The 12,960-nt window shown below is 40.1% G+C and overlaps 1 protein-coding gene across 4 annotated transcripts; it reads left to right on the forward strand.

Annotated features, from left to right (window-relative positions):
• The first annotated feature begins 994 nt into the window (after positions 1-994).
• Positions 995-12,958, forward strand: LOC119910845 (glycogenin-1-like). 4 transcript variants are annotated; one of them, XM_038729648.1, is made up of 7 exons: positions 995-1,136; positions 4,814-4,952; positions 5,042-5,216; positions 5,631-5,793; positions 7,437-7,563; positions 8,857-9,094; positions 10,638-12,958. In XM_038729648.1, exons 1-7 carry the CDS (start codon positions 995-997, stop codon positions 10,803-10,805), a joined length of 1,152 nt encoding a protein of 383 aa, XP_038585576.1. In that variant the 3' UTR covers positions 10,806-12,958. The 4 variants fall into 4 exon arrangements, with proteins under 4 accessions (XP_038585576.1, XP_038585578.1, XP_038585577.1 ...); XM_038729650.1 differs by having other exon boundaries at positions 8,857-9,082; XM_038729649.1 differs by having other exon boundaries at positions 4,817-4,952.
• Positions 12,959-12,960: the final 2 nt, after the last annotated feature.

Raw genomic sequence — 12,960 nt, forward strand, 5'->3', positions numbered from 1 at the left:
GGGCCAACGACCCCACTGAGGTTAAATAGCTGAGTTTCCCTGCCAGTCAGTCAGAACTGAAGAAGTCCTTTGGATGAGGGACGAAACGTCTTCCAGTATCTTCAACCAAGTCCAGTTGCCCTTGATTTTAATCTTCGTTGGATAACTATGACCTGGATGACTGAGAATCTTCATAGACATACTAAAAAGACTGTAACTTTGGAAGTTACCCACTTTAATTCTGTCCCCATTTCTAACAGTGCAGCTACCCTCCAATGGGATCTCTTCACAGCTTGTATGGAGAGGTGGGTGACTGCAAGTACGTGAGTATTGCATTCAGACAGACTTGAAAAAACCTAGACCTATCCATTAAGTTAAAAGACCATACTTTTTTTGCATCACACACTCTTTCGTCTTTACTTATTTGTAATGTAGTAACAGCTGGGAGTGATCCCTACACCCACCTGTATGTCCATGTTTGGTTGAGCCTTTGATGCTTTAATCAGCTGTAATGTGAAATCATGACCACTCAGAGGCAGTGCTGACTCAAGCTGATGGAGTACAGAGGAGCTTTTTGTCTGGGTAGTGAAGGTTGTCCTACTGCTGTGTTTGTGCACCACAACACGTGTAGCAAACAGGATATATTGCTATTATGTATTAACTGTCATTTCTGATAACTTGACCTTAAGTCAGTAATAGACATAATTAGTTTCTCATTCTTACAAGTTATTCTTCTGGTGCAAATGTAGTAATAGTACAACAACAAACAAACCATAAATAATAGGCTATTTTTGCTTTTGGCAGGCTAGTTTAGTATATTGTGATCCAAATAGTTTTAGGTGTACTACATTTAGTTGTAATAGAGTATTTCTACACTGTGGTATTGCTACTGTACTTCTTTCACTAGTTTTCTACAGGCCAATAAGTGTTGTTTATTTTTTGTGATTAATTTTCCCACCCCAAATGGAAGTAGAAAGAGAAAACGCAGGGGGGCGTGTCAACTGTCACTGGTCACATGACCCGGAAAATGTGGGGCTTAATTCCTGTGTTGAACTGCTCTCAGCTGCTGAAGCTTTACCCTTGGCAGTGCACACCCTCCATCTGCCCCATCACGACCCAGGCACCCCCGGCGGACTCTCCTCATCGTACCATGTCAGGTAAGACACACCGGGGCTCCGCCGACACTACACGTACTGACACCGGAACACGGCCGCTCCGGACCGGACCAGGGCAGCGCGAACTGCCCTCTTCTCCCTTAATATCGCGATTTGATTACACGCTGCAGAAAACACCAGCTGCGACAATCACTGCTGTTCGCATAGGGGCAGAGCTGAGGTAATGAGTTTAAATCGTTAGTGCATTTATTGCTGTGTCCATTTTTAAAAGTTGATGTGTTCGATTTGATAAGCTGCTGTAGCGGTTTGGACCATAGTAAAGCTGTCGGTACACAAAAAGAGAACATCCGGTTAATTTAGATGACTGCAAATTTAAACTTGCATAAATTTTATATCTGGGTTTTTGATTAACAATTAACACTAAAAAACTATGCTAGTATAGTTGTGGCATCATGGCTGCAACACAGTGTTACAATTGCCCCCAAGCCACGTGGCCCAATGTAAACAGCTTGTTTGTCTGTTTTGACATACTTTTGTTAGAAAATGAACACATTTCACTAAATATAATATGGTATATTTAAAAGAAACTGATTTGTTCTAGTATACACAAATCATCAATTAACACAGGACATGTAAAAGTAAAGTTCCTTTCATTGTCAGTTCGTCTGTATAGTGGAGTAGTTGATTGTATAAGACCCAGCAAAACCAAAGAGAATGAGAAGGTCACTTGTAAAAAGCAGTTTTATAAAGTTAGAACAGAGAACTTAGCAGAGGAAGCCTGACATCTAAAATAATTTGAACCGTATGGGGGGAAAAAAACAAACAAACAAACAAACAAAAAAACCCCTCTTAACATTATTAGCAGTAAAGTAATTACTTGGAGGAAAATAGACGTTTAAAGGAAAATATTACAATTGCCCCTGGTCTCCCTCTTCCGATATATCTCACAAGACAAAAGGTTCATGTGAGTCTAGGTCTAATGTTGAGCTCTGAGTGTGACAAAATGAGTAAGTGGAAATTACTTACAACTACCAACATGATTTCTCCATGTAAATAGCTTAGCTTTAGCACAAAGACTGCAAACCATGCTAGCTGTACCTTCATATATACAGTACAGACATGAGTGGTAGCCTATTGATTATCTCATCCAACTCTTGGCAAGAAAAATGTCAAACTATTCCTTTAAAGTGACAGATGTTTTATTAGGTTAGACTGTTGGTTGGTTACATGTAATTTAAAGACTTCACCTTGGGCTTTAAGAAAATGGGCAATTTTCACTTCTTGACCTATTTCTTGACTAAATTGTTAATTGAGAAAAATACATGCACAATGCACAGACACTAGGAGAAATGGCAAGATTGAGGAGCTCCCTAAAGGGTTAATTAGGCCAGGATTTGAAGGCACTCCAAATATCCAAAACTTTCCCCAGTTATTTGATCAAACTTTATTTCATAGCTCATGTGTGCTTTTATTTTTGAAAGAAGATGCTATTAACTTCCTGTGTTAATGTGGGCTCTTTGGTTAACTTGACAGGATGTTTTAGTGCGTACGTGCGCCACGGTGTGTGGCCTCCGAAGTTTCCTTTTTCTAATACGATAAAGGGCACGTAGTAGTGTCACACCTTTTTATAGTATATTACTATTTATGTGATCTCTAGAAAAAAACATCCTATAATAAAGGATTGATAACAGTAATCATATGCATAAAAAGAGTACAGTTTTTGAAAGCATCATATTAACATGAAATTACATAGGCTACAGAAACAAAGCTTAAGTGTTCTTAAGACACTTTACACGCAAGCTCTATGCATTATATTTGCATACAGCTAGACATATATAATGTAGATTATTCAAGAATTTACCACATTATAAAAAGTACACACACTCCAGACCATTTTTGCCACTGGCTAACATTTTATTAATATTCACACATCACATCAGTCTTTAGACCTAGAAGTGTAATTGGTCATGTTGTTATATTTAGCCACAGATAACTCTCTGGGAACACAACAAATGCTTCCTGTATAGCCCTGTAGGCAAGACAGGCCTTACACTGTTTCGATGGTCACTTTAAAGTTCCTTGAAACACACACTAGCAACCGTACAATGCTGCTTCTCTGATCAGGTTTCCTAGAAACCTCTTGCAACACACACATTCAGCTTGATGAATACTATCTGCTGGCTTTGGGCCTACTGTCACTCAAGCAGCGACGCGGTGTGCCCCTCTTTTGCTGTTAATATATGCATGGTGGGGGGGCACATCCGACACTGATCTTCACACAATAGGCCTGCAGATAAACTGGACATACTGGTACTGTTGGAGTGGGTTAGATGTGACGGGACAGTGGATTTGGTTCATGGTTGTTACGGAGGAAATGTGGAAAAAGGTGCATTGATATTGGTAGCAAGTTTATTGTGGAAAGTAAACAAAATGTTGCCTTCTTACCATTTCTGACTAAGTTCACTTGCTTTAATAGCAAGTTTAAATATAAACACTCTAAAAAAACAAAAACAGCTGCAACAGTCACATGCAAGTAGCATTGACAGCAAATACTGAGGTAATGAAAACAGAAAATTGTACATTTACATAACCGGTGTCAGTTTGTTTATCTTAATCAACAGCATGATAAATAGGTAATCAATTACTGTAACACTATAGCACAGAAAATAACATGAGTGTGCTGGAGGGTTGGGGAAACACCAGGAGTTCTCATAAAGTTTTCATTAACCTGTTCAACCCCTGCTGGCGTTCTGCCCAGTTTATGTGATTCCTGCACATGAACTGACTGGTGTACCTCCATGTCAGTCAACATATCAATAGCCCTGTTCCTTGTGAGCAAAATGAGTTATCATGCTGGGTTGTAACCCATCCTTGCCTGTTGTTATGGCGATCTGAGCAACATGTGAGCATTTCAGCTTGGCTGTGTCCCACTGTCCTTAATGGGGGAAGAGGCTGGAAAGAGTTCACTGTGTAATTTATTGATTATGATGCTTTTATAAACTATCCACAGTCTAGGTGTTGTCTTTGACCTCTATGAAACGTCCGTGACACGGGATGACTGGAGTGAAACCTGAGCATATGTGTGTTGTTGCACTTTTTATTTATCTGCTGTGAGGCTGTCGTGAGGCCATAGTTGCTGTCAGTTTTACCAAAAAAGTCCCAGAATTCACTGATTAGGCTACCTGGGTTACGCTTCTGAAATGAACTGTGGTATGTGACACCTTCAGAATTCTTAATTTTACAATGGAACTTTTCTTTAAGAACCTAAATTCTGCACAGAAATAATGCATCATGAGTGATGTTAACATCTATTCACATCAAATAATTCTTCATTTTCAAACAGACTTGGTCTGATAAATATTACGTACAATCCATACAGGTTTAAGCTTCTAAGACAAAATAATGACACCAATATGAGAGTGTGTGTGTGTGTGTGTGTGTGTGTGTGTGTTGTGACCCTTTACTTAAGTAAATATAATGTTTGTACTGTCCAGACCTCAAAAGAAAATGAAAGGGGGGGGGGGGGAATAAAAAATTTAAAGGAAAAGCTGCTGTACTTCTGTACAGTTTAGTTTTATAACATTATATTGATAAGCGCTATGTATATTTTTATGTAAAAATCTAAGTTAAGTAAAGTACAAGTTTTTTTTAAATTTCTACTCATGTACAGTACTTGAGTGAATGTTACATTCCACTGCTTGTTTTTGTGTTTCTCCAAGCAGACCAAGCTTTTGTGACACTGGCCACAACTGACAGCTACGCCAAGGGTGCGATGGTTCTCGGCCAGTCGTTACGAAATCACAACACAACCAGGAAACTGGTCGCACTCGTAGGACCTCATGTTGCAGAACCTTGCAGGTAACACACATCACCCTCAGGCCATCATTCAGACACAAATTATAGCCAACAGTACACATTGACGTTAATCATACTGTCTTGTGTTGTAGAGATGCACTGCGCTCCATTTTTGATGAGGTGCGTGTGGTGGATGTTATGGACTCGGGTGATGTGGCTCATCTCTCCCTGATGAAGCGTCCCGACCTGGGAGTAACATTCACCAAACTGCACTGCTGGACTCTCACACACTACAGCAAGTGTGTGTTCATGGACGCAGACACACTGGTGAGAATAAAAAAAACTGACAACAGTAGGAAACAAAGTGGCAATGGGGAAAAAAAAAACTTTAAAAAAAGTTTGTTTTGCTCTAACTCATTGTCCTTTGATCACGTCATTAAACAGTCTGTTTCATTCATTTCATCATGTAGTCTACTGACTTTTGAGTGAGGAGAAAGTATGCTTTTACTGTAGTTAGGGGGGGGCAAACACTTACAACATTATTGAACCTTCTGTTTGATGGATAAAAAGAGAGATTGGATTAGTATTTCATCTGAGTGACAAATTTAAACACCTGAAAGGCATGTTTAAAATTTTTCCCTCAGACTACTGCACTTCTTCAGCAAACAACTACTGTGGAAATAACGATAAATGAAACTCTATGTCTGAGCAAGTAAGTGACCTTTGTTTTAATGTATTCAGGTGCTGTCAAATATAGATGAACTCTTTGAGAGAGAGGAACTATCTGCATCGCCAGATCCTGGTTGGCCTGACTGCTTCAACTCCGGGGTGTTCGTCTTCAGACCGTCCAACGAGACTCATGAGAAGCTGCTCACGTTCTGCAGTGAAAATGGCAGCTTCGACGGTGAGACCTGAGTGTTTTTATCCCTTTCTTTTTCTGTCCCTCAAAGGCTCATTAGAAGTGAGAACATAATCTGAAGAGACAAGAGGAAATAAATGTTATTCATATAGCACTTTTCAGAACAGAGTTACAAAGTGCTTTACATGGCTAAACCAGGATAAAAAGATTTCAGGACTGCAATATAGCAATTCAGTTCAGACAATTAAATTATAATACAAAAATAACATGTAAAAACATATAAACACAAATAATAATAAAACAGATAGGACATGTTGGAGCTACAACCGTGTACTAACATTAATAAAAAGTTGTGGTTTTTTAGTTTTTTTTTTTAAAGATGAGATTTGAGAAGTTATTTAAAAGATGTTACTGATTCTGCAATAACTGAAATAACAACAAAATGCAAGGTATTATAAGTACCAAGAGACAGATGCTGATATAGAGCAATTATTTATTTAGAAAATTAAGCATAGAGAAAACTACAGATAATGTTTTCTTAACTTGTACAATCCACATCACATAGCAAATGTGAACTTAACCATAGATTTCTAAAGGGAGTTTTAGGAGCATCGAGGTTTGGTTTATTACGGACCAGCTATAGTTTTTTGAAGCACGTAAAGCAAATTTGATCATTTTGTTTGTAACAGACTTTGCATAAACAAGCACAACCATTGTGGGGTGAGTGTTGAAGCTTTAGAGGCCTACCTATCAAGGCAGCCACACGCCCAAAAACACCCCTCTGTAAGCCTAAATGTCAATACAAACATTAGAAGTAAAGTTACCTAGGTAATGGTTGTTTCTTCTGGAAAACAGCTGTAATAGTCTACAGCCATGCTAGCAGCTCTGTAAGGCTGCTCTTACTGTAGACACAGCTGCATGCTAACTTGCTCACAAAGGCAATGCTAACATGCTCACCATAATGTTCACCATATACCTCTAGCGTGTTAGCATGCTAGTATTTGCTAATTGGCACTAAACACAAAGCTGAGGCTAATGGGAATGTGTTTTTTTATTTTATTTATTTTTTTTGTTTTAAGGTTTGAACAACTCCACACGATTTTAATCATTTTGAAGCCAGCATTTTGTGGTCATTACTTGATCCCTATGTACTAAGACACTGGCATCAAAACACCAAAGTTACAGGGACTGCCAATTAACTTTCCAACTATGGAAGGATGGCAGGTTGGACAGGTTCTTTGAATAAAGAAATTCAAGAGTATATGACTATATTCCACTCTTGTTTATAAGCCCTGGTTGTCATTGGACAGTGTGAACATGAACCAAATACAAGACAGCAGCAAATATTTCCACTGTAGCTCATTTATTTAGCATCCTCTCACAGTTGTCAACATTCCTTTTCAATTTCTATTTACACTTGTCAGAAAGGCCACAGTTAGGTGAGGGGTGGGACTGTACTGAATGTGTGTGTGCGTAGTATGGACCATTTAGGTATGTAGGTGTGTTTAACTGGATTTCAACAGCTAGAATAGTTTATGGTAAATGTATGTATTTTGGCAAATGTGTGTTTTTTTTGTTTGGTTTTTTTAACATGACAAATCAGAGCTCCAAGCTATTTCTCACTTTGCTCTAATTTATCCAGAAATTATTCTGAGCGTATTTGTGCGTGTGTCTGATCATTTCTGCAGGTGGAGATCAGGGGGTTCTCAATAGTTTCTTTAACACCTGGGCAACGGCAGATATTTCTAAACACCTTCCCTTCATCTACAACCTCAGCAGTATCGCCATCTACTCCTACCTGCCAGCTTTCAAACAGTTAGTACACACACACACACACACACACACACACACACACAAATATGATCAACGCATCCAGGGTTTCTTCATACTTTTCATGCGTAACCGACTTATTGCCCTTATTCTGTACTCAAGCTCGAGTGAAGCTTGAGGGATGTGTTGGGAGGCATAAAGTTTATCCAAGGTCAGTTCAAAGGTTTTGTGTGTGTGTCTGTATGTCTGTGAGTGGGTGCTGAATTACAAGAAGCTGCTGAAACTTAGAACAAGCACAGCACCCATTCTGCCTCAAAAAGAGGAACTACTGTAACGACACCTACACTGTCTGTTTTTTATTTATCTTCTGTGTGGAGTAAGTATTAAAGGGTTCTTCTGGATTATTACAATATGAGTTATGAACATTGCAAAATGACTTAAAATAAGTCAGATGGGGCAAGACACCCGAGTACTAGAGTATCACAGAGCTTTTAAACAAATCCTGGATCAGCTTTACCATACTTCTGGTGCTTGTGTGCACACAGTTTACTGTGCAATGAAGGATTTTTTACAGACATTTTGGATGCACACACATTATCTCCAAATTTTAGATAGTCTGGCTAAACTGTTAAATTGTTCCACTCCTATTTCTTGCACCAGTGGACGTTGTAGTTGCGACATCACTCCATTCCTGGGCCTCGTTTCACAAAAGCGGCACTGCTTGCGTGCAGATTGCAAATGGTGGCAGACCCGTTTCACAAATGATTGCCTCTTTCAAATTGCAGATACATTTGCGAGACTTTCAGCGCGCTCGCACACTCATGCATGGGTCACAAGTATGGTGTTTATTTTAAGTAAAATCAACACGAGAGGAAATTGGTTCATGTTGCAAATTGCAGTTTGCAACATGCATATTTAGCATATTTAGTGAAAAGGTACTTTGTGGTGGTAGGAGCCATATGTTGTTGTCCTCCAAGCCACAGGGGGCATGATATTGTATTGTGTTGTTGGGGCTGATGCTGGCCTAAGCTGATTGAAGTTCCTGTATTGATGCAAACAGGTGTTATTAATTGAAGAGCAAAACTGCAAACTAATGGAAATGACTGGACATTGTTTTTCTGAGTACACGTTCCAAACAATTACCAAACTAGCAACCAGTATCGGCTAAAGTATAGGACATCGTCACTACAGTAGTTTCAATGTTGTTATGAGCGATGGAAATGATGGCTAAACATATAAAAGTAAGACCTAAGTTGAAGCAAACTGGCGTTTTGAAGCTAATCTCTCACACTCTTTCCTGCCATCTTAACATTCTCTTTGCCTGCGGTGTTTTCGCAGGTTCGGCCGAGACGCCAAGGTGGTGCACTTTCTGGGCAAGGTGAAGCCATGGAACCACTCCTACGATGCTCAGAGGGGCGAGGTCAAAGGTCACTCCCTGTCCCCTGATCTGTGCCAGCTGCACCCCGATTACCTGCTCATGTGGTGGCAGCTGTACACCAAATCTGTTCTGCCTTTACTGCAGCAGGCCTATGGTGACACACCCTTCAGCAGTGGCTTCGTAGAGGCAAGCGAGGACGTACGTCAGCGGCCGTGGTGTCTTCGTGTGTGTGTGAAAGAAGAGTGTTCGGTTCTAGGTGTGGTTGGTTGTGGTTGTCGGTATGCATGCATGCACGTAGAACAAAATTCTGGACCCTGATAATAGGTATTATCTCAGGGTCCCTCCCCATATTCACAGTTTAGTATCTTTGTGGGCCCTGTATACTCACTCCCCTTTCCCACCCAGTCTTACGCCCTTGTATGCATGTGTTGAAACATGAAGGAGAATGATTGTGAATGTGTGTCATTGTGTTTTTAGCTTGTTGCATAATTATCATGTCCTGACTGTCGTAATCTCTCATTACTAAGTGATCTCACCTTGCTCTGGTATGCATTTCCTGGAGAGTAGCGGGAAGCTGCCACACTGCCTGTTGTAACAGGGTAGCAGTGAAATACTAGGTCAAAAAAGGAATGGCTGCCAAAACCTACAGCTTTTCTCAGTTTCCTGGTAAAGGCAGGATAATGCATCAAAGTGCATCCTTAATTTTTCATAAATTCTCCTGAGTCAGGAAATTTGGATGCACACACATTATCTCCAAAATCAAAAAACACACTCCGTATTGTTACACAGCAATATCTGTCTAAAGTTTGCTAACATTAGCTACGATAAGCTACGGATCATATTAGACCAGGTTGGGCTGTAGCTGAATTATTTATTTTCATTTTTAAAAGGAAAGTTTTGTTCATTGTTAGATGTATATAGTCTAGCCTTTAAAGTCCCCTTCCACTCACTCAAAATCTGTTTAGCTTATTGCTACCTAACTTATATGTTTAACCTTCACTGTGCAGAATGATGTATGTGCAGAGTTTGACACCAGAAGGCGATTTTCACGTTTATCAGCTAAAGGAGGCAAGTTTCCCTGCACTTCCCTTAAAACAGAGGTTAAGACGTGTACATACTTGCATGATTTTGTGACATCACAGGGGTCTAACATGCAACAAGTGTGATGTGGAAGCTTAAAAGTTTTAATTAAACATACACTAAGAATGGACTTTTCAGGGAAGTATTGGACATCTTCCAGCAACTTTTAAAACGAAAATGATTTGCATACCATGTTTATAGACGAGTAAAAATAATAAAAATTTTTAACATGAAGTGTTTTACAAAACAATTACATACTAAAAAACAGTATGTCTGGAAGGAACCTTTTAATGAATTTCATTCTAGGTCTTCCTGCACTCTCTGTTAATGTTCTCCCTCCTCACTAGAGCCATTGTGTTTTGATTGGTATTGAGTGTACATCTACTGTGGGAATCCAGACCTTCAAATCATGTGGGATAAACAACTTTCATCATCTGGAGAAAATAACGTCAACTCTTATCTGCCAAGTGTGTTGCAAAATGTCTTGCTTCTAGATTGACTCTTCTAACACCTACATGTTAACTGTAGAAAAGAGCAAGTTCAGTCGAGCATGGCTGAACTAGGTGAAACCAGTCCTTATAAAGCATTGCTCCAGTCCCGTTTAATGATTCATTCTCTCTCTCTCTCTGTCTCTGTGTGTGTGTGTCTGTCTGTCACGCAGAGTAAGCTTCATGAGGATGTGACGGAGCAGCCAGAGCCTTTTGTTCCTCCTCCCCAGAAGGTTTCATCAGAGGAAAGGAAGCAGCGCTGGGAAGCGGGCCAGATCGACTATATGGGTGACGACTCCTTTGTCAACATTGAGCGAAAGCTTGACTCCTTCTTAAAGTAGTGGCCATGCAAGCGAGCGTGACCAACAGAGAGCACTGGTTGAAGCTTTGTGTGGATGGAGATTTAAGCACTGCTCAGCCAATCACAGAGGCTTGATTAGCAGGTGACTGGATGGATGCCCCTGTGTAACTTTCAGCCTCACTCTGTATCCTGTCAGTGTGTGTATGAATGAGTAAGTTTGACACAATTCTCATACACTCTTACCATTCACTTTTTCTGTAAAAGGACATTTAGGGAAGCACACTCATTTGAGTTAGATGAGAAGATTGATAGCACTCACATGTTTGTATGGTAAATATGAAGCTACCGCCAGCATCCAGCTAACTTAGCTTAGCATAAACACTGGCAAACAGCTAGCCCCATCAGTGTCATTACTGCTGTAAGTTGCTCTATGATTTGGTCACATAGTTTTATGTAGGCAAACCTTAGGAGAAACAATAAACATGTCAAACATTTTTGTAATCTCACAGATGTTTACTGTTGTGCCTGGAATGATCAAATCAAGCTGCAACCTCTGGGGCTCAGAAATAATACCAATGCTAAAGTGCCAAAAACAGCAGTTCTTCAAATGGCCACTTGAGGCTCCAAAAGCAAGTCAGTCCCCATAAACCCCCCATGCTAAAATGCCCAACTTTACAATCGGAAAAAAAAACATTATGCAGTTGTGCATCGTCAACTTACCTGACCATTTCTTGGCCGAGACCAGTCATTTCCTGGACTCTCCACTGGTTCGTTTTTTAAATGAATTTAACGAACAAGATACAACACATTCATTTCTGAGGTGTTTGTTTGAAAACGGCTAGCTTTTTACAGGTTTCCAACCTTCGTTCTACGCGGTACCTTCACCGTACAGACGTGAGTGCTACAACTTTCTCATTCCACTCTCAGGAATAAAGTGGATAAGTGTGCTTCCCAAAATGTCAGACTGTTCCTTTAAAGCTAGGATAACGTTAGCCACTTTATTTCAAAAAAATCAAATTATCTGTCACAAAAATGCAAAACAAATCCTGTTTCTGTGACTATCGCAGGACTGCAATAAGCACGGTGAATAAGTTATTTCGGTCTGAGGCCTACATGTGTGCACCTGGCCCGTGCACTCACTGTGCACAAAAATGTGTTATGGGGAAGTGGCATTGGAGGGAGGCCTAAAAGGAAAGGGTGGGATTTTTTGGCTTCTTTAAAATCTAGCTGTCTGTTGCTAGTTTCTCCAAGTTGCCTGCCATAGCTTTACATGTAGTTCTTGTGCATCTGATAGAGATGGATTCAGAATCCTGAGTCTTCCTAACCTGTGGAAACATTCAGCAACAACACAGACTGAGGAAATGGCCTTGGGCAAAGCCTCCGTGCTGGAGGGAAGTCAAAAAGTTTAGAAGTTGTTGCTGCATTTTACCACAACTCCTATCCTGCAATAAATGTCTAAACTACTTTCAAGCAGATATGCAGCAACTGGCTCACTTCCTCCTTATTTATCTCCTATTCAGGCAATTATAAAAAAAAATCTTGCTTTAATCAGTGTTCACCTCACCAGAGTAAACAGATAAACATCCCTATCTGTGCCTCAGACACTCACCAGCTCCCTGTAACTTAAGCTTTCAAATGTCTGGTGTTGTATTTGCATGGCACAGTTAAAACAAAGGTCAGTAACGAAGTACTTCCACCCACATCCTAGTGATGTCGACAGCCAATTTTGTATGCATTTGTGTGCGTGTGCCCTGCATGTTATCTCTCTGCCAGACCCACATCAGTATATCTTTGTGCCATGACCCTTTTCATCACTTCCTTCTGTAGCTTTACCAGCTGCCTTATTACCGTTCACTGTTTACAAAACCTCACTTACTGTAACTGCTGCTAATAGCACATTAAAGTGGAGTCCCTCCTTTACTTCACTCCAGCTGTGTGATCTTAAGCTAAACTATAACCTGTAGCTCCTAACAATAATACTCTCCTCAGTCCATTAAATACACTCTTATAAGAAGCTGGCAAGGTCAAGAGAAATCCATTTTTTCAAATCTTGATAGCCTGCTAAATCCTGTATGTGCATGAGTGTGGAAGAGTAACATAATTGTAGTGGCATCGGTTATTGCAGGTCTGTCCTATTCTCCAGCTGTACATCCCTGTTGAAGCGCTAATAAACTGGCAAAAGATCACCTTATCAA

The sequence above is a fragment of the Micropterus salmoides genome, unplaced genomic scaffold, assembly GCF_014851395.1.
Source record: "Micropterus salmoides isolate LMB-PRFRI ecotype aquatic unplaced genomic scaffold, ASM1485139v1 Ms_hic_scaffold_19, whole genome shotgun sequence".
In the NCBI taxonomy this organism is placed as follows: Eukaryota; Metazoa; Chordata; class Actinopteri; order Centrarchiformes; family Centrarchidae; genus Micropterus; species Micropterus salmoides.